General features: G+C 37.2%; 3 protein-coding genes across 3 annotated transcripts; 1 reads left to right on the top strand and 2 right to left on the bottom strand.

The window, feature by feature from the left end:
* Window positions 1-3,482: 3,482 nt before the first annotated feature.
* Window positions 3,483-7,102, top strand: Rcd-1 (Required for cell differentiation 1). Its single transcript, XM_071726473.1, has 3 exons — window positions 3,483-4,280; window positions 4,466-4,860; window positions 4,933-7,102. Exons 1-3 carry the CDS (start codon window positions 3,954-3,956, stop codon window positions 5,135-5,137), a joined length of 927 nt encoding a protein of 308 aa, XP_071582574.1. The 5' UTR covers window positions 3,483-3,953; the 3' UTR covers window positions 5,138-7,102.
* Window positions 5,606-11,467, bottom strand: LOC139787390 (sodium-coupled monocarboxylate transporter 1). Its single transcript, XM_071726470.1, has 14 exons — window positions 11,341-11,467; window positions 10,497-10,704; window positions 9,515-9,674; window positions 9,393-9,458; window positions 8,989-9,108; window positions 8,548-8,702; window positions 8,204-8,344; window positions 8,029-8,137; window positions 7,742-7,851; window positions 7,346-7,529; window positions 7,142-7,228; window positions 6,593-6,774; window positions 6,337-6,520; window positions 5,606-6,249 (listed from the first exon to the last, which is right to left on the bottom strand). Exons 2-14 carry the CDS (start codon window positions 10,688-10,690, stop codon window positions 6,181-6,183), a joined length of 1,761 nt encoding a protein of 586 aa, XP_071582571.1. The 5' UTR covers window positions 10,691-10,704; window positions 11,341-11,467; the 3' UTR covers window positions 5,606-6,180.
* A 589-nt stretch (window positions 11,468-12,056) lies between these two features.
* On the bottom strand, window positions 12,057-26,628 carry LOC139787408 (protein grindelwald). Its single transcript, XM_071726478.1, has 6 exons — window positions 26,398-26,628; window positions 20,920-20,945; window positions 20,460-20,833; window positions 17,781-17,846; window positions 16,750-16,907; window positions 12,057-16,475 (listed from the first exon to the last, which is right to left on the bottom strand). The coding sequence occupies exons 3-6, from the start codon at window positions 20,671-20,673 to the stop codon at window positions 16,173-16,175; spliced, it is 741 nt and encodes a 246-aa protein (XP_071582579.1). The 5' UTR covers window positions 20,674-20,833; window positions 20,920-20,945; window positions 26,398-26,628; the 3' UTR covers window positions 12,057-16,172.
* Between the last annotated feature and the right edge of the window lie 133 nt (window positions 26,629-26,761).

A 26,761-nucleotide genomic window follows, 5' to 3' on the forward strand; every position in this document is an offset into this window, starting at 1 on the left:
AAATACCACCGCGACACGCTCTGACGAGAGACCGAGCGATACTGAAGCACGGAATGCGGAATCGCGCGCCACGCGCGTGCCTGTAGACGCGCCGGAGACATACCGGGTCGCGTTTCGCGAAGGTCGTCAACGTATGAAATTTAAACTCCGTCATAAATGTGTATATACGTATGGAAAAAAGAAAAGAGAGAGAGAGGGGGGGGGAGGGGCAGACATTTTCTAACTGGTTATGCGTAAATGTATAACGATTAATTTCGAAATTATTACTTGCGTCTTGACTTGCAGCATACTTCGCAGTTTTCGATTTTTTTTTACCGAAAAATTCTCTTTAAATGTTTTCTGTAATATTATGTACTCGCGTTTTCAAACAATTAACAGTACATGTTTAAGGTGTAAAATTTATTTACGTGTGCCTGGAATTCGCATAACTGCCAAGATGATGGGAACAGTTGAATTCATTCCTTTTGAAACATTTCAAAAATATGAGTATTGAATGAGATTATAATTTGTAACAGAGTATTTATCATAAACAAGTTACAGTACAAATTATATTAGAAAAGTAGGTTAATAAAAGGCCAAATTATAGTAATAGGTTTAATTACCAACTTTGTGAAAGAAACTAATTCGGTGGACATGCAATGCCCCGAAAAATCAAAATCCCAAAATTTAAGAAACGTGACAATGTGCCGAAATGTCATAATCCCGAAATCTTAGAAATGAGACAATGTCTTGGAAAGTTATACCGTTCAATCGTATATATATACTTTGACGACTGCCGTTAAATTAACCGTAAAACGCATATTAACGATAAAAAGCATATAGTTTCACGATCGACACTATATAAATTGACAATATGTAGTACATTGGCGATTTTGACAACAGTGAACAAATAATATTTACCTTATATTTTGACGAGAACATATTTATTCCATATAATTTTAACAAAAAATGACTCGGATTTTGATATAGTTCCGGAGTCGGCGAGCAACAAAAATACTTAACAAAAATCCATAAAATCAGCTTAAAAAAAACATTATAAACGAGAAAAAAAGGCTAAAACCGTTTTGTAGTGTTTTTCTCTCATTTTTCTATAACTATATATCATTTATGATTGCTGAAATATATACGATAAGTGTTTACTGAAAATAAAAAGTCGCTCGGCGCACGTTTCGATCGTTAAGATCTTACGCGCTTTCTCGTCTTAATAAACGGAAATAAATAATTGCCAATAATAAAAGTGAGCAATTCTAATAGAATAGAGCACGATCCAAAAAGTGCTTTTCAAATCATCTTTCTGTCTTTTACGATTGCCGAGATATAAACGTTTAATGAAAATGATGAATGCGGCGAGGCGCGCGATTCTTTTGGCCAGCTCGCGCTTTATTGCTTTAATAAACGAAAGTACATAATTGCGAGTAATATAATTGAGTAATACCAATAGGGCAAAGTACAAAACTGCAGAATTTTTGTATAAAGCAAATATTGTCGTCAGGTGAAGACAATATTTATAAAAATAAAATTTTTTTTTAGTTTATCAGAAAAAATCATGTACAGCCCTCTACATTTTTGTGCGTACTTTAATCGTGTAAAAGGATTTTCCATTCTGTTCAGCCAATTCAAAGATATTGTTTAGACCGATTATGCCTTGTCGCTGTCACTCCAGGATCCCCTTAATTTCAAAGCTGAATCAGCCATTAAGAACTTTAAAAACAGAAGTAGAATCAGAAAGGGAAAAGAACAAGGATTAAAATTTAAAATATGTTTGATTAATTTTACTAAAATATCTAGAAAATTTCAATAATTTTTCAAAAATTACCAATCTGCTTGGTAATTTTTATCACGTTTGCAAAATGAAAGTAATGTCACATTATCAGCATAAAGAAAACGCGAATCATTAATTTCAGTGGGCGGCAGTGTGGTCTAGTGGTAGAGCGCCAGTCTCGTAATCTGAGAAACCAGGTTCGAGTCCACTTGAGCACGTATGGAATTTATTTTCCGAAAGCTGCGCCCTCCGTGCAAAAAAAAATCTTGTGCGGAGCAAACTGGGCTCCGTCTTTCGGAAAGAGACGTTAAGCCGTTGGTCCAAAAAAGTTAATGGAGGCTACGTTCGCGTCGCTCTACGTATCCGTTGATTGGTGGAGAGCGAGCTAGAGAAAGGCTATCAAGAATGCTTAGACACAGTACCCGGAGAACACCAAGTTCGCATATGCAATACCGACAAAATATTCACGTATATATATATATATATATATATATATACATATCGGTGTTAGTCCAGCAGATGAGAGCTGCGCCCATTCGTATCTTAACGTATTTCATTATGAAAAATCGATTTGCAAATTATAATTTAGATGAAACGATTAATACGTTGAGTACTTATTACAGCACAAACTTTTAACTTTTTTGGACCAACGGCTTAACGTCTCTTTCCGAAAGACGGAGCCCAGTTTGCTCCGCACAAGAGCCTTTCTTGCACGGAGGGCGCAGCTTTCGGAAAATAAATTCCATACGTGCTCAAGTGGACTCGAACCTGGTTCCTCAAATTACGAGTCTGGCGCTCTATCACTAGACCACACTGCCGCCCGCCTACATAGGATTACTTTTTCAACTGTATTTTACAATTTCTGCAGAACACAAGTTGGTCTTCGTATGTATTTTACATTGTATATCATAACACTGCTGCTCATTTTATAGATTCTTTTTTTCTTAATTGTATGTGTTTTTAAATAAATAATCGATTGCAAATACAGTTGAAAAGTAGTTGCAAAAGTGTATATAAAATAATATATAATAATATATAATAAATAATGTATATTAAAAAATTTTGTATAAAGTTTTTGAGAAAATCAAATTTGGAAATTAAAAAATTAATAATACATTTTCTTAATTCTTTTCTTAATTTGATGAGTTTCTTTCAGCAATTACTATAAATAAAAATATATTTTATTCAAGGGAATAAAAGAGATTATTTTGATATTTTGATATAATGTTTGTTACAGGTTGTGTAATATAAGCTTCATTGACGATTGTACTATTGAAGTAGGTAAATCGGATGGATCAGATGCAATGAGTTGCAGTGGAAAGCTACGAGGAACAAAACAAGAATTTTCATTCGATAAAGTATTTGCTCCCATAAGAACAACGGCGCGCAAGGAAAAGACTCGATGCTCGATCCTCGATCAGGATCAGATTCCCACCCCCGAGCCTTCTGCATGTGTTATTCTCATCTCGCTCACTCCAATTACTGTCTCGCTCGCTCTTATACCTTCTCGCTCGCTCACATAACGAAAAATCAATAACTTTGCGTTACCGACATTAGCACGGAACGCAACCTAAATCGTGCACGTATGTGTTACCCCGTGGCCCACGTGGACATTGGCTACGTAGTTCATGTGCACGTTTTACATCGTTCCCAGAGGGCGTATCGCGTTCGCGGATCACCTAAAACCGCGGGCCTGTCGTCTGGTCGTCGCTCATTCTTCCCTCTGGTGGGGTCAGGGGTGGTGTTTGAAGTGCAGGTCGTGCAGGATAGTGCAGACGGGCGAACTCGCGACAAGAACAGGAGGTTATGTTGGCGCTCAGATGTCGCGCGCATTCGAAATGTAATCATACACTGGCGAAGTATCCAGAAGACGTATCGTGTATCGTTGCCGACTCCGCTTCGAGATTATTTCGAGTCTCATCAGGTTTGGCGGATATCGTGATGAACTGGAGGATTGGCTAATCGTACAAGAAGCACGCGAAAACGCTACGAAATATCCGTGCATATCACCGAACGCGATACGTGCGAACGTGACTGTCGATCTACATAGGAAGAAAGAGGTTGGGTTACCAAGGCTTGTCGACGTAACGAGCGAACGTAAAGCGAGAAAATTGATCGCGAACGCAGCGAACGGGCGTGCAAATCGCAATACCTCCCCCCGAATCGCGAAGCAGCGGCCAGGGGTCACGATATGAGTACTCAGCAGAGCCCGGCCGCCCTACAGTCCACCGTCGACCGCGAGAAGGTCTACACGTGGATAATCGAGCTGTCGAATCCGGAGACGAGGGAGAATGCTCTCCTAGAGTTAAGCAAGAAGCGTGAAGTAGTGCCCGACCTGGCACCCATGTTGTGGCACTCGTTCGGCACTACGGCATCCCTCCTGCAGGAGATCATTAACATCTATCCGGCGATCAACCCCGCGACCCTCACGGCTTATCAGAGTAATCGGGTATGCAACGCCCTGGCGCTGCTGCAATGCGTGGCCAGTCATCCCGAGACGAGATCTGCGTTCCTACAGGTACCTATATGCTGTGACTTGCAGTTTTAAATATACTAAAATTCTCCTCCGTTAATTAAAAGAATTGACACAAATATATGATATTTGGCCCTTTATCTCTGTTGTACAAACAAAGAAATATTATTTAATGAATCTGCATATAACTAAAAATTATATATCTATATATCACATGTATTTGATTTCAGGCACATGTTCCATTATTCCTGTATCCATTTTTGCATACCGTAAGCAAAACGCGACCCTTCGAATATCTTCGTTTGACGAGTCTCGGAGTGATCGGCGCATTGGTCAAAACCGATGAGCAAGAAGTGATCACCTTTCTTCTCACTACCGAGATCATCCCGCTTTGTTTACGAATTATGGAGAGTGGCTCGGAATTGAGTAAAACCGTGGCGACATTTATATTGCAAAAGATACTGTTAGACGACAGTGGCCTGTCCTACATCTGTCAAACCTATGATAGATTCAGTCATGTCGCTATGATATTAGGAAAAATGGTTTTATCCTTGGCTAAAGATCCTTCAGCAAGATTGCTCAAACATGTAGTACGGTGTTATTTAAGACTCTCTGATAATCCGAGGTAAAGTATCAAGGTATGCGCGATACGTTCTTGAAGATCCCGAAAAACTTTAACGTGCGATTAATTTTTCAGAGCATTGTTAGCCTTGAGACAGTGCTTGCCGGATCAACTGAGAGATAACACATTTGCGACATGTTTGCAAGAAGATGCCTCAACTAAGCATTGGTTGAATTTGCTTCTGAAGAATCTGGAGACCGGTCCGCAACAGGTCCCGCCGGCTCAGCAGGGTCAACAAGATCCCAGGACGTCGATTGGTATGTCGCCACTTACATCTTAAATTATCCTTCTCTTCTGATGATATTCGGCATAGGAGAATAGACTTCAAACCTTTCTATCCGTAAGTCACACTATATCCTTTTTTACGAAACGGTACATGATAATAAACGGTCATGCCATCTGCATATTGTTACATGTAATTATGAATTGTGCTGTGAAATGTAGTAATAAGTATATCGTCCGATTGGCAATTCAAGTACATTATGATTGTTGTAAATATGTATAAACTCCTGCGGCGAAATCTACCAATTATAATCGGTTCGATATGTCAACAGACATTGAACTTTCTCTCGAACTTTAAGGTTACCGAATAATAGCCTTAACATATATAAATAAAAAATGTTTTGTACGAACAAGGTATTATGGTATAGGAATTTTAAAGCGAGATATGTGACATACGTAATATGTGAGAACTATATAAAATTTGCAAGTGTGATTATCTATATTCTATCGAGATAAATCGACTCTATTAATTTATATTAATCATTATATTTACGCTCAGGCGCCGGGTATTTTGGTAGATTTTACAACATAAATGTGTTATCCATTGCCTAAAAATTTATGCCATGAATCAGTATTCTTTTGAAAGTCATTCTTCAACGTGTACACAAATAGAAATGCAAATATATTAGAACTAACATTCGTTCTCTTTGTAAATTATTATCGGCCTAATTAAACGTAATTAAATGGGCGATATATATAATGCGTATAAAATTGAGTCGGCAACTTTGAATCACTGCCTGGGTTTATATAGTGGTTTACATAAGATTAATTTGCGCGCGCGCGCGTAACGAGTTGTATTCGACGTTAGTCCCGCCTTGTATTGTGATTGACCGATGAAGGTGCACTATGAAGTTTAAACCATTAAATCATTTACAACATATGTAACGGCATTATTTGTGTCGTTAAACGATTATGAGTAGTTTATAATATAATTTTATGAGATATCGGGACTAAATCGAATACACGAATACAAATTTGACATGTACGATCGTATGTATTTTGCCCAATTGAACTGCAATTAAGATAAAAGAGAAATGATGGCTAACATTTTGAAGAAGTTTGCGTTATGTCGTTTACGTCGTTCGTCATTTTCGCGAGTTCAGCCTCATTCTGTGAAAAAAAAGAAAAACAAAAACAAGGTTACATACATTAGTGATAAGATTGTTTTCTGATTGATGATCGCGGAATTATACGTACCGCTTTCTGAGGATCTTTCGGTAAAAAACAGTGTATAACGGGTGTAAATAATCTCTTGTCCACGCGACTGTACTTAGATGGACCCGTGAACCACGAGACCAATAGGCCCACTATAATCGTAATTAGAAAACCCACCCACGTGTACCAGAGATACGACATTCTGTATAGGAAGAATGGTTGTTCCCTGTAAAAAAAAATTAAAACGGGAGGAGTTATTATACGGTTCTTATATGCGAGAGCAATTCAATAAATGTACCTGACAGCAGTCTCGACGATCATCGTGAGGTTTCCAGCGGTGCTTCTCAACGATTCGGTGCATCCATCCACCGATACCGGTTTCACCGGGAAATAAACCGATCCGTTGGAGATCGCCGCTTGCGTGCCGAACGAGATCCAAGCGACTAAGTTCAGACTAACCAGCGCACCGACGAGTGCTCCCTGTTTGGGTAAGAAGATAGAGATAGGTTGATTCCTCGGCGAACGCAAGATTTCTTAGGACTGGCTTGATTTTAATGATAAACTTCATGATTGGCTTATACATATAATAAATCTATCATTAAAATTAACGTCGGGAATTCTAGGATATCCTGACTGATATTGTATTAAGTCCTTGTAAATAAACATATCTTCGAAACAAAATTTAGGAGATAATTGTAGATTATTTCTTAAATTTATAGATTTAGCAGATATCGTTTAGATAAGCTAGAATAAGAAAGTTGGAGCTATATCCTGTCAATGAAATAAATTTGAAAGCGTTTGCGATGTATACTTTTCTATATTGGTTTCTCTACGATCATCCTCTTACCATAGAGTTGGCCATTGGAAATAGCATGCCCAACGTGAACATTCCAAGTAAGGGCCCGGCAGTTATTCCCGATAAGCTCTTACCAGCCTGAAAAGATCGACCACGTTCTCGATGATCGCGTAGATTAATCGCGGAATTAATTCATAAGTGATCCGACATTTTCGGTTACGAACGTTGGCGTGCGATTACGCGTTTGCATCTTACCTGAATTAGACCGCTCAGTTTCTCCACCATAAATACGAGACCCACGCAAATAGCTCCTATTATCACAACCGTGACTTTCATTATGCGACTCGCACCGACGTTGGAGATCGGCTTACGGAGACACGGCTTGATCATGTCTTCATAGATTACGCCCGACATGGAATTCAATCCGGTTGACATTGTGCTAAAGGTCAACGAGCGAGCGTTTTACACGCAAAAAGGGAAGATGAACAAATGAGCGATATTACAGCGTTATATAACAACATCCTCTTTCATTTCGATAGCATTCAACGATTTAAAATTTGGCAAGGCATTTGCATTCGCAAAGAAAGTGATACCTATTGATCCTATTTCAATTAAAAAAATTATTTATAGAGCGTCTAAATTCCATAGTACCTCAATGCCGCACTGAATACACCGGAAATGAATAATCCTGGTAAGCCTGGTATCGCCTCTGACAATTCCATCACGAAATACGGTAACAGCTGATCGGGCTTTCGTATTTGCTAAAACGCAATTTTTATTAACATTCGCCGAGACGTTCAATCTACTAAGATTCCGCGTATAACCATCCGATCATATTATTGTCTTCGAGAAATTGATTAATAAGACTAATTAAAGTCGAAAATTTCGGGACACTATTTGGTAGTTTCATGAATTGCTTCACGCCGAGATTATTTTACCTTTGTCGTGACCGGATCGCAGTCATAAAAGGCCGCGTAAATGACCATTCCCGTGTAGCAACATAACGAGACAATGCTGCCTATGCCTACGGCCATTATCATAATCGCCCTAGATACAAAAGGGGATTAAATGAGTGATATGCGCCGTGCATTGTAATGCATTTCTCGGACTCACACATTCGACTTCCTCAAGTTCGGCATCGCCAGGCATCGCTGCACCATCGCTTGGTTCACCGAGCACGTGGCCAGCCAATTTAAATAATTGCCAACCACCACGCCCCAGAAAGTGTGCCTTATCGTAGGATCCAGATCCATGCTGATTAAAGCAGGAAGAGGATGGAATGGAATATCATTTATTGATCGATAGTTCGCGATAACTTGATGGATCGGTAAAATTATGACTGAGCGTTGCGCGATTTATAATAGAAATAGATTATGTGTATGATAACGAGTATATGATAAGTTAAATTAAGTATAATAAAAATGTACAAAAGAATACGAAGAAATTGCTGCTAGTACTTGAAGAACTCAATTCTCCCGGTATCGGCATTCCTTTTCCACACTTCCGCCACGCTGCCGACTCTAGCGGTGCCAAGTACGGCAACGGCGATGGCGGCACCGAACATCAACACCGTCTGAATAGTGTCCGTCCAGACGACTGCCTTCAAGCCACCCTGGAATGTAAAATCATACATATTTTAGCACTATAATTAATTATTTTGAATATTGTAACATGCTGTATTATCTTATTGACGCTTGTTGCGTACTAAGTATTTTTTTTATCTATCTTGCATTTAGCGTTGAAGATAGTCGTCTTCATTTTTATCGACAATTGCATGCCCTTCTCTTATAAAATAAATAAAATTAGTCTCCGGAATCAGATTGTATTACGTTCAAGCTTAAGAAATTCGAAATATCTCTTCGCAAGAAATTATAATTTTCTACGAGCGATGTTCTTACCAGTGTCGTGTAGAAGATGCATACAGCACAGACTAGCAACGCGATCGTGTAGAGGTCTACTCCGGTCGCTTGATTGAAGGCTAGCGCCGGCACGTATATCACTAGCGGTATGTAAAGCAGCTGCAAGCACAAGATTACTCGGCGTGTTGAATTGCTCACGAGATCGACGAGTACCAAGTTCAACGCTTCGAGGAATTCTCGACGTGATAAAGATACATTGCATGCCAAATACTGCCTAAGAAGACTCGGTAACGATTTTAAGAAGAAATTGGCAAGAACTTTTACGTTCAAAAACAAGGAAATAAATTCTGAATAAGCAAGCTTGATTTAAAATATGAGGGAATTTTTAAGATTCGAAAAAGTTTCTCCAACTTTATTTACTTATTTAATAGAGACAAACTCACCATCTTGATAATAAAGATAAAAGATCCCATGAGTCTGACCACTCGGTTGAACCTTAACTCCAGATACTGTAAAAAACGAATTGCTAATTATCAAGATTCATCATGTGAAATCATTTATGTACCTCGTAAGATGACGTAATTCGGAGCCCGTAGAAAACCGGCAGGTACACGATCGCCATCGTAACGGATACAAAACAATCCGCGATCACGACGCACCATAATTGCGTGCCGTAAACGTACATTTCGGCCGGCAATCCCAACATTGCTATACCCGATATGTAGCTGCAATTTTAAAGAGCCGTTCTTAGAATTACTCTTAATCATGCAGCATTTAGACAATGCAAATTTAAACGTCACTAATTCCCAATTCATTTCTGCCAAATTGACGGCCACTGAATTTAATATCGTCAATCGCGAACGTAAAGAGAGTTGTTAATTAAAAATAAATATCCAGAAGCGACGAAAAATAATTTCGTCTTATTTCAAAATTGCATTTTATTATCTATGATTTAAATAATTTTTATAATAGTTGTCTAATATATACATCTATTATAAAAATTTTATAATATATACATGTATTAGTCGTAAGAACAAAGATTATTATATTATCCCAATTCAAAAATGCAATTTCACCACTTTACAAAGGACTGCTTAAATTAGAAGTAAAGCAATTCGCAGATAGCAGTTGACGTCAGTAAAACGTTAACGGCTTATGACTAATATGGGGTGCGCTTAGAACGAATTTTCTTATCCTAGTTATCTCGACACGTGGACCTATGATTATTGATAATTACAACCTTAACCAGAGAGCCTTGACGGCCAATTGAGGGCAAACGTCACCTAACATGCCCTGTACATTTCCGGTTCACGGAACAATTTCTCGAACAACATTCATATTTTCGTATCTAATAAGCTTATGTAAATGAATATAAGTTAATTGATAAATTTCCATACTATTTTCGTATGTATATTTCATACATTCTAAAGCACATATTTTAAAGACATATTTTAGAATCTTAGGGAACATTTCTAATTATGCGCTTTTTCGATGCTATGATAGAAAAGTTAATCTGAAACTCTTGGCAGAGAGAAATAAATCTTTACCTTGCTATCAGTGACATGCTTATCGGAAATATAGACATCTTTTGGCCGCCTACAAGGTACTCTCCCACGGCGTCCACCTTCTTTCTGGACGCGTACCACTGATAGACGCCTACAAGGGCAGAGACGCCCAGCATCCCAATGAACACGATGGAATCGACCAAGTCGAACGTTCGCCGAGTATCCGTCGTATCCATTGCGCCTCGAGTTTCTTTTGTCGAGCAAAAATTATCCCAATCAGATATTCACATCCGATAAATTTTGTATTTCGATACCATCGTGGACATTACAGCTGTTTTTCGATACTGAGCAATAGTGTTTGTAGCTGTGCTGAGCTGTAAGTCGATACTGAGCGGACTTATAGAAATTCGGCAAATTAACACAAAAGATTAGGTCGCAATTACTTCCCGTCGCGTGCGAGTTTTCCAACATCCCACAGAAATTTAGCGAACGTCCAGTACGACCAGTATTTAACACAGTTTCGACATTTTAAAGATTGTAAAACCGCGAAACGTAAACTTACGTAAAAATCAATCTGTCCGCAAGACGAGTTAGATTTAACTGTAAAAATACATCATAAATGATATTTATTCCAAATATATTCGCATTATCGTAGTTTTACGGATGCACATAAATTCACGAAACTCTATACTCTCACACTCTTATAAATCTATTTGTGCTCTATAAAATTAGAAAATCACGTATCACAGATGTACTTGTCAAATTTTTCAAAATCACATGGAAACGCGAAAAATTAAGCAGAAAAGTCACGATGAGAATGACTGAAGTCAAATCCGATATTTTTATAAAGTCCGTCGTTTTAATTCCTTTGATTTTGCGCGATTACCGTGATTTCGAGATTGCGCGATGATGCGGCGACGAGATTACGGATGTGCCGCTTCTTCTGCGCGCTCTACGAAACGTCTGTGACGGTGAAAGAGCGACGCGTTAAACGCAGCTCCACGGGCCACGATTGAATAATTGCGGTTTCTCCGTCGCTCCGTTGCTCTATATTGCTCTCGACCACCGTCTTCCGTGATGGTACTTGTATGAATATATGAAACGGCTAATTTTCGTAAATTACCTTTGTTCCAGTCTCAATCTCTCTCTTTTCATACGCATTTTTATCCGATTAATCCTTTCGGTCCTCAACTTTTTTATCACTAAAAGAAGAAATAAATCTTTTGGATTAGCGAATTAGTTCGGACAAAGTGATTCTTAGTAATGTATGTCTTTCATAGTAATGTATGAGAATAATGTCCATTATGATGCACATAACTATAGGATTTAAATATCATTTCCTCTTTTCACGTATATGCACAAAATATTTCATAAAATTGATGCCGAATAGATATTTATTACAATAAAAACAAGGCAGAAAAAATTAAGTACTGTTATACTGTTAATTCGCAGCTGATTGGACTGTCCATTAGGAGATTTTATATGCAAACAGTTATATAAAAATGACATATTTGGAAAACTATGTATTTTCCACTACAAAGTGTACCGAAATAAATAGGTATTGTAGGAGTGATGAGAAGGGGAAATAAATTTTTGTGTATATTTATCGGTATATCTATATTTTTATTTATAAAAAAAACAAAGTTGCCGCTGCTTGACAGAAACATTTTGTCGCATTTCTTTGAGCCCATTAGAGCCAAGTAACATTAAACGTTCACGAAAAATTGCAGCGTAACTACAAGTACATATAGTAAAAAAACGTTCGCTTTTTTTTATTATTTTTAAAAGCGACACGGTAACAACAGCAAAATTCGGTATCCATTCAGGATACAAATATACTTCGGTAACGTGTGTGTATCTCGAAAAAAATGTACAATGGAATGCATATCATGTCGATTTCTTATAACGACTGACACTCATGACAAATCCATGCCGCACTTTACAAATATCTTAGAAATATTATAACGTTATACAAATTTCGTAAAATCATCATTTTGACGATTGCTTAATATCGCGATAAAATCAAATCGCGCATTGAAACTCCTTTTTTACATTTTATTGTGATGAACGTAGTGGATCAATCAATGAATTAAATTATTATATTTAAACTATCTGCCGATGCTTATAACAATATCTTTCTCAGAAATCAGCACCTCCGATGTACATATGTAAAATATAACTCCAGCAAATGTTTTCATGTAATATTTAAAATTATATAATTATTTTCATAAAAATAAAATATTAATTTAAAAAATGAAAATATAGATGTACATTCAAAATATTTAATATATCTTTAAATAAAATTTATTTTTTATTTTTTAGTGATAACTTAATCTTAAAATTTTTATCGTCATTAATTTGAGATTTACTGAAGTTAATACTTTATACATGTACATATGTATATATATAGAACATGCACGACATATATACATATACATATATGTATACATGTGTATATGTACGTATATATATAAGAGACATCGTCTCTTTATTATATCTATATTACACAAATAAATTTCTATATCACAAATATATATTTCAACATCGAAAAAATTCGTCGAAAAGGCACGCCGTATTAATATCTATTATTTCAATTGCATTCATCTTAGATCGCGTTGAAAAAGGCACGCTTTAAGTCACATGGATATTTATATAACAATATAAGAATAAGTACGATAATATAATCAATAAGGAACACACTAACAGATTCAGAATAATTCACATACACCAACACATCCGTCTAAGAGTAACATCGTAATATATTCTATATTATTATCACGCGTGAAAGGTTGTCCAGTATGTTAAAATTAAGATAATAATGAACTATGTGTTTATAACATTTTCTGAAGCTGAAAGATTGAGAAGATTATAAGCGATAGATTTTGATCATGAAATCAACTGCCTAAGTAATGTCACCACCATATTATTCGTGATACTGAACCTCTTAATTAAAAGAATAATTGATTACTAAAATAATTAATAAAACATTAAATTATATACAATTAATATTAAAATTATATACAATTCACTTAAGTACGCTAGAAGGAAAGTTGAGAAAATCTTGCTTGTAAGATCTCAAGCCGTTTAATTCTTCCACCTTTCGAACTTGTTTACATTCGCAAAAGTTTCTTTGCGTCGCATCGTTTTATTCGAACGTATCAGCAAACAGGGACTGCTAAGTAAGAGTAGACTATTCGCTATATTTATATACAGTTCAACTCGAGGATTTAATGCTACGAGCTGCCTCGGGGCAAAGTTAATATCTTCGTTTCTGGAAGACGTTGATCCACCCTCGAAGGGGATCATGTAATGAAATGAAAAGTGCGCTGTAGTGTGTAGCTATTTCGCTAATCGCTAAGAATGGTGAATCGTGTATAAATGATTAAATCTAAGGTCAGAGCGGTTGCTGCAAGAAGGCGAAGTATTTTGTATTAACTATAAATGCAAATCCTTTCGTTTAATTTAATTACCGAAATAGTTGCTTGTGTTTTTTTAATTTCCCGAGCTTCGGCTATAAGATTATTCGATGAGTATTTAAAATTTTAAATTTTATCAATATAATTAAAAGTTTCAACCCGGCATATGTCACTTGTGATCATTTTTTAGAAGAGATTTTTAGAAATATATATAGTAAACTTGAAACTGCTTCTTTTTATAAATTAATTTATGTGTTAATTCATATTAAAGTCATTCATTTAAAGAGTCGTTAATCATTATTGACAATTTACAAAGTTGAGCAAATGTTTACTCATTAAAATTGAGCATTAATCGAGCACTTCCTCCCAATCAATATAGAACATTCCTTGGGAGCAAGTAATTGTTGAGCGCATTTGTTTTGAGCAAATTGCAAATATCAATGCAAATCCATTTCCAAGAGTAGTGTCTTTCGATATTCTCTCAATTCTCTCGAACTTTAAAGTCGATCAATTTAATTGGACATTTTTTAATTTTTTATCAGAATTAATGGCTGTTAAATTACATTTACAGACTATAATCCCATTAATATCATTTAAATTTACATTGCTATGGAATTTCGCAACGTAGTACATTGTGCCTTGGCTCGCCACGGTTCGCGATAAAATTGTTATCGATTTCCCTTCGTTCTCGCGTGCAACGTCACTGACCTATGCAAAGTGCGCCGTCTTATACGCGCACATTTGCTCGAAAGGCCTTTCATGGACGGAATGGCTGATAAGGATGCGATTTCTTAAGTTAATTATTATATGTTTATTACTAAAATCCTATATAGACACGCATTGTGCATAATTTGCAACAGAAATTTACGCACCGATCTTTAATTCAGGCCATTGATATCATTTTAATGATTGTAAAATACTAAAAAGTAATCGTAAAAACACGTGGAAAGATTTCGCAAATATCCTTTGAGGTGCTAGACCTTTTTATTGCTAAGATAAAAAGATCTGAGATCTAAAAAAGCAGTAAGTGCCAAAGAAAAATTTGCAAGAGAACCTTTTTTTAAATAACAGATTTAATTACTAGGAAATATTGAATTTATTTATTATTTGATTCATTAATTTAATCTGTACGTATGGCATTAATTTTTTTTCATCACAGTTAATACTGATGCACAGAATTTTTAGCAATGAAAAGATAACTGTAAAAGATCTTAGTTTATTTGAAGAACCAGCGAAAGCGTAACTTTAAGGACACTTACAGCCTATCCTCTGACAAAAGTGTTGGAATTAGTATATCAATTTCGTGGAAGCGAAATGTTTCGCCAGCAGTTTAAGATCGGGAGGATAAAGTTGACAATTACACCGCGCGCATCTACATCCCGCGAGCATATCGCGTCAATAATTATTTAATTAAGTCACACAGCCGCACGGTTCGCGGAGGCGTGACACGCATTCACGAGTCACTCCAAAAACTTACGATACTATATCATAGCAATAGCTGTACAAGTAATCTATTAGGGCGACATTTATAGTCTCGACGTAGGAGCAACGTTATTTTTCAAATATTATTCCTTCAAAATGCAATTAATTTATAGTCGGAAATGAGCATGTGTCATTTCCCCAAGTCATCGAAAATGTCATTAACAGCAAATCACTTGTTTCATGACGGCGTTTAATGATTCAGGGATTATCGGGAAGCAAAATAATTATGTAGAAACACGATTATTCTCTGTGAGGCTGTGGTCATTCATGGAACTATCGACTATGAATATCACTGTTTAACGTACGTTAAAAATCGCGCGAGCATTCAAGAAAGACAAAGTGGCGGTATATCGAGCGATCTCTCATTCGATCGCGTTACTACGTATGTTCCAATATCCATTAACAACGTAGCTCGAAAAACCGTTTGTAAAAACGTGAAAAATCTTATAGAATATCTCAATATATGTATTCGCAGGACAAGACAAAGTAGCCACGTCACATTTTACGCATAATACGCTTCGCCACATCCTCTTTTCATTTTCCTGTCCACTTAAGCCAGTATCGTCCTAGATTCCAATATAGCAATCTTTTCCTCAACATTCTATTCTTTCAGTGAATATTTTTTTTTTACAAAAGCAGTTATCGCCACAAAAGTGTTCCCACTTACCTCAGAACTTCAAAACTCGTTTTTAGAACAAGTGAAAATTTATCTCTCAATGCTCCTCTCTTTTAATCTTAAGTACTTGAAAATGTTTCGAGTAAAGTCGAAAATGGTCCTGCTCATATTCTTATCGACGTTAAATATCCATTATTTGAAATCTTAAAACGAACTCTCGCGAGCCTTCGTCTTAAGCTGCGCGGCATCTGGGCTCGGTGTCATCGCCGGGTTATCGTAAGCATAGTCGAGGGTGGTATCTTCGCTAGCATGTCGTCGTGAAAGAGGAGTGCTCGTGGTGTTTGGTGTGGTATTAATCCCGTTACTATTACTATTGCTACTACTGTTATTATTCTCGATCTTGGTTTCTTGCTCCACCGTGCCACTTATGCTCGGTATGGTCAACTTGAGACCATTTTGCTTATTCACAGCGGCCTCGACGTCGTCTTGCACTTTGTTCTTATTGGCCTGTTGAAGCAACAACGAAATTAAGCCCTCAAAGTGCTCGCAACTGCCTCGCAAACATCACGCAAGAAGTCAATTTTATCGGAATGATTATTTACGGCTTTAAAAAATTAAAATCAGAAAGTATGAGAATTTATAGGAAACTACATTAAATTTTTTTTGTTAATTTGCAATATTTTATCTCTGCACCTCGTTTAAGTTCGATATTTAAGAAATCTGTCTCAATATGAATGAACAGAGAAGCTTTTTAAAAAGGTCTATTCTTGTGGGTCCTCACCTTCAATTTTATATTCCTTCTGAATACAGTTTGCAAAGAATGCTGAATCCTTTTCCACCGTATTAAGGTTCTTCCCAGCAGGTACAGCATTCCGAACAATGAGAAACAGGTCAATGTCGTTGTGATCACAAACCTATACTTCAGTTTCTCGATCTCTTCTACAATAGAAGAATAGATTTTAACGATTAATATAAGAATTATGTAAGAAGTCGAAATGATTACGTGTGGTATAGCTAATTCATTTTCGAAACCAATTTTTATATTAAAATTGTTATAAAAAATATTATAAGAAATATTAACAATGTACATTTTACGTAGAGAAATATGTATTATTTTCCATATAATATATAACCATTAGGAATCTCCGTGCAATTTAATTTCACGCAATAGATCGAACGTAAGTGATTTAAAAGAAACTAGGGACTAATCAATATAATCTCTTTTGTGCTCTGTAACATATCGCTTCGATTTCAAAAAAGATACGCGTAAGTATATCTAACATCCGTTCTCGTTGAAACCTCGAAAGTGAAAGTTGCCAGTTATGTTCGAAAGTAAAGTATATGTTCTCTTGTATTAGAAAGGAAGACTCAACGTTAATACGAAACATTAAAACGAATAGTATGTTACAAAATGTGTATGATCACTTTTCTCTAATCGCAAATTATATAAGGCAATAGGCATATATAAGATGGCATTAAAATATTGAAATTTAAATATCAAAGTTTCCCGAGTGTTCTTAAAAAGTTACTTAACAAAAGTATTTATAACGTAACTATACCTCGATTATAAATGTATCTAAAAATATATGTTTTGGTAATAAAAATAAGACTGCGAGATTGGCAAAGGTAAATTATGAATACCGGTCTTCGCGATCGTGCATCAAGCGGCGGTCGCGCAAGAATTACGAGCCGGGTGACGCCTGTGCGAGATTTGCGTCGTTGAAATCTCCGACTCGTCTGACTTCTCTCGAGGCGTGCGGTACTTCGCGGCAAAATTATGTGCATATTCTATTCGCATTTGAACCCACTCACCTCTGAGATCATCGTACTGTCTTGATTGATCCATGCGTTGGGCATAGCGTTGATCATGAAGATAAACTGAAATCAGAGGAAACGACCAATAATTAATTCAGCATTTCGCACACTCGTAACATGTTTATCGAGTAAACTTTCCTAAAGTGTGCTCGAGAAGTTTCAACATTAAATATATGTTTCATTAATACTTCTTTATCAAGTTTAACAGAAATGTATCTAGAAAGCGTTACGAAAATTAGCTATTAGCGACGCTACAAAACTCGAAGATTTCTCCAACTATAACTGTTGTACTACTATGTACCAGATATGCAAGAGGGAAACTCGACGCTATTGCTCACATGTAATAAAAGTTGAATCAATTACAGTTTTAAGAACAACAGTCAAGTGCGTAAATCACATTGCCACTATTAATTGCCAGTATTCTTTTAATAATAGTAATATAATGTTAATACATATTGCAATCTTTATTAATAAAGTTTGTTCTGATATAGAATAGGTCTAAAATAGAAAAGAATGAACAATATTAAATATAAAAATATATTTATAATTAAAAATATCTATATATGCGTAAATTTTTACCAAATTGATTTTATTGATTTGTGAAGTAGGCATCTATTTTTAAGTCCACTACTCGAAGCATGTACCTCCTCTATGTCTATTTCTTCCGAGTCTATTTTGAAGAAAACCACATCAATTTCATAAAATTGATTTGATTTACGCGCGATTGATCTGTCTGTCACTCACATCCCTTAGCACATTCGCCTTTAATTCGTTCTCCATTTCTTCTTATTCGAATCAATGGTCTACCTCTCAAAAAGTGTAAGTTCTCTGCGCGCCTGCGTAAGGCCGACGAAGTCGGTCGCGATAGCAACTCGTAGCACAAACAATTCCGACCTACGATGCTTACGTGTAGCACGTGAGAGTGCGATTATGCCTTATCCCAACCGTAAACGCGAGATGACCCCGTTCCAAATTGAAAAGAGTAGCAAACCCAGACCTGGGGCGACGAGTTTGCGTGGATCGATCCGCGAAAACTTAGCCGCGATGGCGATGGATAAGATTCGCAAGCAAAGGGTACTCTAAATTGAGATATTTTATTGTTCAGAATCATACTGATTATCAACGATATAACAGATAAATTTTATTGTATTAGACATTTAAATAATAAATTTACATGTTTAGACACGTGTTGTCATATTAATACTTAAAAAATTTACGTGCGTCTTTAATGTACATATAGCTAAAATGTATGCTATTCTATAGCACGCTGCAATTCAGATTTGAATGGTTTAATTATGACAGGTTTAATTACAGCGCAATTTTGAAAAATGGCAAATTAAAATATCCTAACGCTAAATATAAGCGTGGAAATTTGGAATAATCTTCATCCATCGTTCTCTTACAAATCCCTCGAGTATCCCATATGAAAAAAACACGTCTTCCCCGCAAGAGTCCTATTTCATTGGACATTTTTACATTCATTACTTAACACGCAGAGTCAACAAGTTCTCCCCCAACGTAGAAATTATATATAAGTCTGAACCGAGTTTACCGACATAACGTAACCGGACACCGTAACGGGGACTCTCAATGGGGAACCAGACAGAACTCTACACGGACAATTTCGTATGAACGCACGTCAAATCAAATCCCCCTACCTCTCCCCCCCCCCCCGTCACGCGAAGGAGCATCTTTTGATGTAGAGGCAGAGATTTTCATTCTTCGCGCGTCCCAAGAAGGAGCGGTGCCGCGGTTTCTCCTACCTGTCGGAGCATGAAATACATCTCCCCTTCCCCATTGCGAAACCGACGTTGAATACCAAGCAGGAATGGAAGGGAAAAAAAGGACGATGAAGAGGAGGACAGGGAGGGTCCGAGGAGGCTGAAAGAAAAAGGACGGCGGCGAGGACGGAGGGAGGAAGAAAAGAAGCTAGGTGACTCATCGACCGTGTTCGCGTGTGGGAAGTCGGTAGGAACAGTCAGGTGCAAAGTCAACGGACCCGAGAACCCGGGTTCGGTTTGCTCGCTCGCTCGCTCGTCCGCCGCCGTACTCGGCGGAGGTGAACGACGGCACCGTATTGCTATCCGGTTTCCCGTACGCGCCGGCTCGCGTGAAAACGAGAAACCGGAACGACAGGACGATGCACCGCGATACGTGACAGGCACCGGATGAAAGGCGATCGGTCTATAAATTCAAGTTCGCAAAATACGAGCCGAAATATAAAACGCTAATTTTTTTTCAACAACTTTAAGTTTCGAACGCTTTCATGCTCGATTGCATATATTTTAGTCTACATTTTCGTTAGAAACATTTTCAAACGAAAGCTAATTGTAAGAGAATCATTTTACATGTACTTTTTTTTTATATTTAAAACGGGTCTGGGCCGGTATTCATAGTCGGATCTTATATCAAGACCGTCTAAAGTAATATCTTAAGATGCTAATACGACTCTGTGATTGGTTAATGACATCTTAAGATTGTACTTAAGACGGTCTTAAATATAAGAACCGACTATGAATACCGGTCTTATATACTCGACTGACTGGGATCGCGCAATGAGTTTAACGATGATTTTTAAACGATGCATATTATAGCAGTAAAAAATTAATAATCATCGTATTTTAACAGTTTTATTTGGATAATTTTCTCTTACATGGAAACTGGTTTATTACTCACATTGACAATCTTTTGCGCACTCCTCTGCTTGATAATTATGGCTCGTGATGTTACACACGATCGCGCAAGGCCTGCAATGCTGATCGAAAGGGCTGCAGTACTCCGAGATGTTGCAAAACTTCTCGCCGCATCTGGTACCCCGAGGATCGAGGTCGGCCAGCAGGACGTTTGGCAACACGGACAGAGCGACGATAGTTGTCACTATCAATGTCATGCTGTTTACGGTTACCTCCAGGAACACTCAATCGAAGCAATACCGGGTCGATGCGCGGTGGATTTAGTCGAATTCGCCAACCGGTTTGGCGCTCTTCCTTTTTCTAATTGTCCTTTTCGCCTTTCTTCTTCTTTCTCCTTCTTTATCTCGAATTACGGATCTAGGACACAATCATGACTCAGATGACTCTCTCGCGATCCACAGTCGACGCTCATGATGATCCTTAACGGTACTCGAAAAGTATACCTCGAAAAGGCTCCATCCTCGTGGCGCTAAAAGGACAAAGAAACTTTTATTATATGTACCTGATTTGTAAATTTTACTTTCTAAATTATACATGTACAATAGGACACTTATTGGTATCTTGATGTCTTAAAAAATCGGCCAAAGAATCCGTCTATTAAACAATACAATTATAAATTCTCAGTTACGATTGCAGAGAGAAAGATTTTGCGATAATTTAATTATGTTTTAAATGATAATGTATTTATCATTTAGCGAGTTAGCTAACACTAATAGCGAGTTAGCTGACAGTAATAATGATTGTATGTAACAGATTTTTAAACGTCCTAATGAAGACATGACATAACAATCAAAGAAAAACATATAGTTATGAATTCAGAGAGAATTCGCTAGGTGTCTTAATCGTAACTTCAAGTAACATGCGATTCGATTTAGTAAGACTTTAAATGTTCTTATGGTTTTTCTTTCGTTTTTAATATTATCGCTATAACTAAAATAATTTTTCAGCAATCCCTACAAAAGAAGAATAACTTGTTCTTTAATTTAATTTATAAATCATGCTCGATGTAAATGCCAGATGAAAAATATATAGTTATCGGATTTCGAGGAAGTCGCAAAGGAATATGAAAATTTGAGGGCGATTCGTACAGTTTAAATGTATTTAGAGAGGACTCATTTAGAACGATTCTATCGCGGGAGACCTCTGAATAGGCAAATGTATTTTATTCCGCTGGTTACGTCCGATTGCGTCGCGATGCCGGGAGATGCGTCAGTGCCTGCAAAGTGACACGCATCACCTGTACACTTCAAACACCTGTGTTAACGCATACGTGAACGCGGCTGGATGCATCAAAATGGCCTCCAGTGTCGCGCAACAGCGGAGATACTTTCGCCTACCTACTGACGACCTCGTTTTATTGTCACATCCCGGACTATGTTTTATAAATTACCTGCGGCCTGTCGTTCTTGACAGTGCTTTATATTCCTTCGATTGCGTGACGTTTGCGTAGGTGACGGGATATTTTTTATAGAGTCAATAACGTACTTTCAACGGCTATAAATCATGATGGCATTATCGAAAATTGCAATAAACAGATCTATAAATCTAAAAAATTCTGCTGTCCAACGAATTTAAATAAACTGACCGGATTATAATGAGACAGGTATAAAAACCAGGTATGCTCGGAAAAGGTGTAATCCGTAGACGTTTTCGAAATAAGATATAATGAGAGACTAATATTCTCAGGGCCGCTTCATATCGCGTTTGTGACTCATTCCTCGTATCAACCAGCGAGGTAAACGTTTGCTTCGTTTCCTACGTAACTTCGTGGCAAAGGAAAATTGCTCTCCGGCGACTAGCTGTCGATCAAAGCCGAGAAGACCGAATTATTCCGATCAATCGAAATATTCAATCGCGATTTTTTCTCGGTGCTGTATTTTTCTGCTCATTCTGTTGAAAATCTGAGAGAATTAATCAATATTAATTCTTAATTAAATTAAATATCCAAACTCTTAAGTAAATATTTAATTTAAAAATTAAAATCGATTATGTCAAATTAGTGATTATTGCAATTTATAGGATTATATTTTCAGGTGTTTGCAATTCAACGCTTATACTGTAGTTGCAAAATTCGAAAAAATATCAAAATGAAAAAATATTGTCACGATTGAGTATGTCATAATTGCAACATAGCGATGCGTCAAGTTGTTATGACATTCTCGGCCGATGTTTCGGAATATACACGATCATACGTGCCTTTTGTTACATTTTGCCAATGCTATTACGGCATATCGCGTGTCTTTAATGCGCAATCAGTTATCGGATATTATATGTTTCTGAAGAGCATAACTTCACTCGCAATTACGCGGATACACATTATAACGCGAATGCTCGTTGCAATTCACTACGTGAGATCAGCGAGCGCTATGGTACATCTGGTACCGAATGTACACAATACGTGTCGACGCACAATGCTTTAGGGTGTTGCCCGGTGTTGTAACAAATGGAAATCGAATGCGAACACATGGTACAACTTACTGGAATTTTCGTATGAAATAAAGCGACGGCAAACTGTTTAAACCAAACAGAATATAGAAATTAATATTGTAAAAGACCTGTATCGTTTATTTGTATCGGTATTTTATACAAGATACGTATTTACGGTCACTTTTTATATAATATTTCTCAAATTTCAAAAATATAACTTTTAAGTATAATAATTTCGAGTAATATCAAATTTGAGTTTGAAAAGATAAATCCTCGGGAAGTAAACTTGATATGATTTATTCAAATACGAATATCTCTTGAAACGTAGAGAAATAGGAAAAGCATATTTGTCAGTATTTCTGACTTTTATCAAATATGAATCGAGAAAATAAGTCATAAATTATAGATAGAGAAGAATTTGTGCTACAGCAAACATGATCTTCATATTTTGTTTATACAACATTATCTTTATATTTCATATATGGCTAAATATTTCAATGGGTGCAATATATAATTTATATTATATTCTAATATAGTTATTAAATAAAATTAGTAATATAAAATAACGTTAATATATAAAGCTTATTATTATTATAATTATTTCGTGCTAGAAAACATATTTACATTACTGTGCGTTGGTTAAAAAAAACTAAATATTAAATAAGAAAAAAACAATACATAATTTTTAATGAAAAAATTTCTTATGTCTTTCAAATTAATCAAAATTTTGTTAAAAATATACATTAATACACAATACATTAAAAAATTATATGACATATAAATTGGCTTCTGTAAATTATTTTTTTCTCGAAGATCTGATTTGCTGTATCTAATAATTAATAGTCATTTATAGATCCAAATCCATCAGTCCAAAAGAATTTCAGTGGCAATGTCTCTTAAAGTGATTGAGAGCCTTATCTCCTCCGTCAATATTATTCTAGAACGTCGCGTTCCGACACGTTTGCAGACAAGCTTGCAGGTCCACTTTTCATTAAGCAGCGTCTCGATCTTGCTGTTTTTATCCCGCGATAACGGACAGCGTCGCTAACTGTGCTGCGCTCGACCTCTCCACATCGAACGACGTTCGCCGTGGAAAGTCCGAGTAGAAGTCAGAGGTAGGCGGTGGACGTGCACGGTCGGGACACAGGAATGTTGCCTGACTGGTTCACGAGGAGGCTTTTACGCATGGCGAACGTTACGAACCCGAATACGTCGTCGATATACTCGCGCTCAAACCTCAACTACGATCGAAGGAATAAATCACGAATCAAAGTCGTCCGAGTCTACCGGATATTATAATAACTAGCGCAATGTGTACTGATTATTCCTGGGCTGATATAACTGAGGAGTTGAACGCGGTAACAGCATAAGACTTGCGCTATATTGTTGCAGAAATTTATATTTTAAAATTTTTGAACACTGGGACTTTTCCATATGACAAACTTAAGCATTATGACTGACAAAAATTAGAATTTTTTTGCTCCTTTTACTTGTTTCCTTCTATCTTCTCGCAAGTTAGATTTTAAAGCTTAAGCTTATTTTTTTTTCAAAATTATGTAAATATGTTATTATTACGTCCAGTTCTTAAATTAATAGTTGTTAACACAAGGCAAACTCTTCGATTGATTCCAATTTTGAAAACATTTTTCTCTCAATTCAAATATCCAAATACTAATGGTATTTGAGTTGCAAATAAAAATAATATGACAAATAAAAAAAATCTTGAAATTATCTTTGAAATCAAAGTCCTCTAAGTTTAATTTTACGGTCCATAGCGATGGATCAAAACACGCGATCTAAAGATATCGCCGGGCAAGTATCCAGAGAGTGCTTCCTGTAATCTAGCAAATAGCAATACGTAACTATTGCCGCTACACATAGTTATTTTAATTAGACGGGATGACTCATATCGTCACACGTACTCGGTATCTCATTTCTCGTAACATCTTTTGCTCATTGATAACGCCGTGCGCATGCACGCAGCCTTGTCACGTTTACGTCAGAACGAATTGTCGCGGGAAGCCGCGTCACACGCGCGATCATCTTCCTTATGACGAAACGTCGCAAATGCTGCGGTAGCAATCTCGGAAGAAACTGCGTTCGCGAAGTAATCACGACGCCGCGTTTTCCAATCTCGCGTAACCGACAAACTGGGACGAACGTCGTTCGACGAGCAACCACGTGCGATGAGCTACTAATTAGTTAGTCGCTCTCATTACGACGTCGTCTAACGCTCGGTTCGGATGGTTCAAAGATTTTCCACACTGATTACGATTGCAACGGTGCGGTGTAACGTCACGCTCGATTGATTCGTCCTTGCACGAACGAGTAAAGCTGCAATGCATATTTAACGAGTTTTCGGAAAGCATCGTCTGATACCGGAATTATGTAACTTATTAAAAACATACTACATGAGCGATGAACGACATAGATCCTTGAAAAATCGACGAATTCTTTGGCCATTTCCGGTCGATAGTTCTTTTAAAGAAAATTCGGCTGGGTGTCATAATCTTTTCATAACTTATTCCTTTCCGTAACCAAGCACAAAATTTTGTCGAACAAAGATTTAAAAATTTTATCAAACTACAATTTTGAAATCTTGGAGCTTGAAATAAAATTCAGGACTATCTTATTTCATGCTATTTACGATTAACTTATTTTGACAACAGAATATTTTTATTTTCGATAGTTAACAACTTTCACTTTCATTAAACGGCGAGGAAACACTGGCTCCAAGTTAAGTAGAAAATCATTCAGTTAAGATTTTTAGTAAGTTTTCTCGAACATCGTGTAAATTCTAGCATATGGTACCAGTGTTTCCAAGCAGTGGGGATCAATATTACACGTATAGCAACATTACACATAGAAGCAGTGGATCGATACTATACGAATAAATCGTGAAATTATCTCGATCCACGTCAAGCCCACCGGTCTTATTTATGCAACTATTGTGATCGTTAAAATCTCCGCGGGTCCTCGTAACATCGTACGTATCCCGCGTGCTTTCGATATGCGCACTTCGCTCCTATACGCCGATCGGCTCTAATTCGATTCGGGCACCTCAGTAACCGGATTCTCGCGCATCTAATGACAATGATAAGCTCGACAGCAGTCGCGAATAACAGTATATTCTCCCGATGGTAACGATATTCGCGATCGAATATGCGTAAATTAAAAGTAGGTATTCATATATTTATATCGAAAAAATATTAAAGAAAAGCGTCTAAATAATCCTGAACCATTAAGACATTGATCGGACATTATTGTATCATAGACATTGTATATCGTGATTTAAAGAAAAAGAAGAAAAAATTTAATCTGCTTTCAGAAATAAATTATGAAAATCTCTCCCGCATTAACTTTGAACAAGATCTAAGCCCTAAGCTTCGACTATCTAATTTTACGCAACATCAGGGAGAGACGAGTTGCGCCAAACTCCGCTAAATCTTCACACAATTTTGCAATTACAATTACAAATGCGATAGATCGCTTACCGAGGTCATCCGTGAAGCGCAGTCCTTCGCGCGCGCCCCGGATGTACGCACGCACCCACGCACCCGCGCGCGATCACGCGCTACGCACCCCGACGTCCTCGGATTCCTGCGTCGCGCGGAACGCGGACGCACAAGCGTACATCGTTATTCGATTCGTATGCAAACTCGCGAACGCGCACCATCGACGGCCATCCGCGCTTGACTGTCGATCGCGAGAACGCCAAACCGAACGGAGTTAGCGGTGGCGGCGAGTTCCCTCAGGTTTCCGAGACTCCCACCTCGTCGAGGAGTCACTTCGTCCCCTCCAACCAGCGCACCTGTCTCCCTGCCCTCGCCGTTCACCTATTCCTCCACCTCCCCCTGC

The sequence above is a fragment of the Temnothorax nylanderi genome, unplaced genomic scaffold (assembly GCF_030848795.1).
Source record: "Temnothorax nylanderi isolate EJ_2023f unplaced genomic scaffold, tnyl_v1.0 TNYL_tig0009_pilon, whole genome shotgun sequence".
NCBI lineage: Eukaryota > Metazoa > Arthropoda > Insecta > Hymenoptera > Formicidae > Temnothorax > Temnothorax nylanderi.

Bases quoted from the DNA above. Each gene is read 5' to 3' on its own strand.
- Rcd-1 (XM_071726473.1), top strand. From the start codon at position 3,954: ATGAGTACTCAGCAGAGCCCGGCCGCCCTACAGTCCACCGTCGACCGC. The intron at 4,281-4,465 runs GTACCTATATGC...ATTTGATTTCAG, and splicing joins CGAGATCTGCGTTCCTACAG to GCACATGTTCCATTATTCCT. The intron at 4,861-4,932 runs GTAAAGTATCAA...TTAATTTTTCAG, and splicing joins AGACTCTCTGATAATCCGAG to AGCATTGTTAGCCTTGAGAC.
- LOC139787390 (XM_071726470.1), bottom strand. From the start codon at position 10,690: ATGGATACGACGGATACTCGGCGAACGTTCGACTTGGTCGATTCCATC. The intron at 8,345-8,547 runs GTACTAGCAGCA...TGCTTTAATCAG, and splicing joins GGGAGAATTGAGTTCTTCAA to CATGGATCTGGATCCTACGA. The intron at 7,229-7,345 runs GTAAGATGCAAA...CGATCTTTTCAG, and splicing joins AACTGAGCGGTCTAATTCAG to GCTGGTAAGAGCTTATCGGG.
- LOC139787408 (XM_071726478.1), bottom strand. From the start codon at position 20,673: ATGACATTGATAGTGACAACTATCGTCGCTCTGTCCGTGTTGCCAAAC. The intron at 17,847-20,459 runs GTGAGTAATAAA...CTCTGATTTCAG, and splicing joins GTGCGCAAAAGATTGTCAAT to TTTATCTTCATGATCAACGC. The intron at 16,908-17,780 runs GTGAGTGGGTTC...CTTCTATTGTAG, and splicing joins ACAGTACGATGATCTCAGAG to AAGAGATCGAGAAACTGAAG.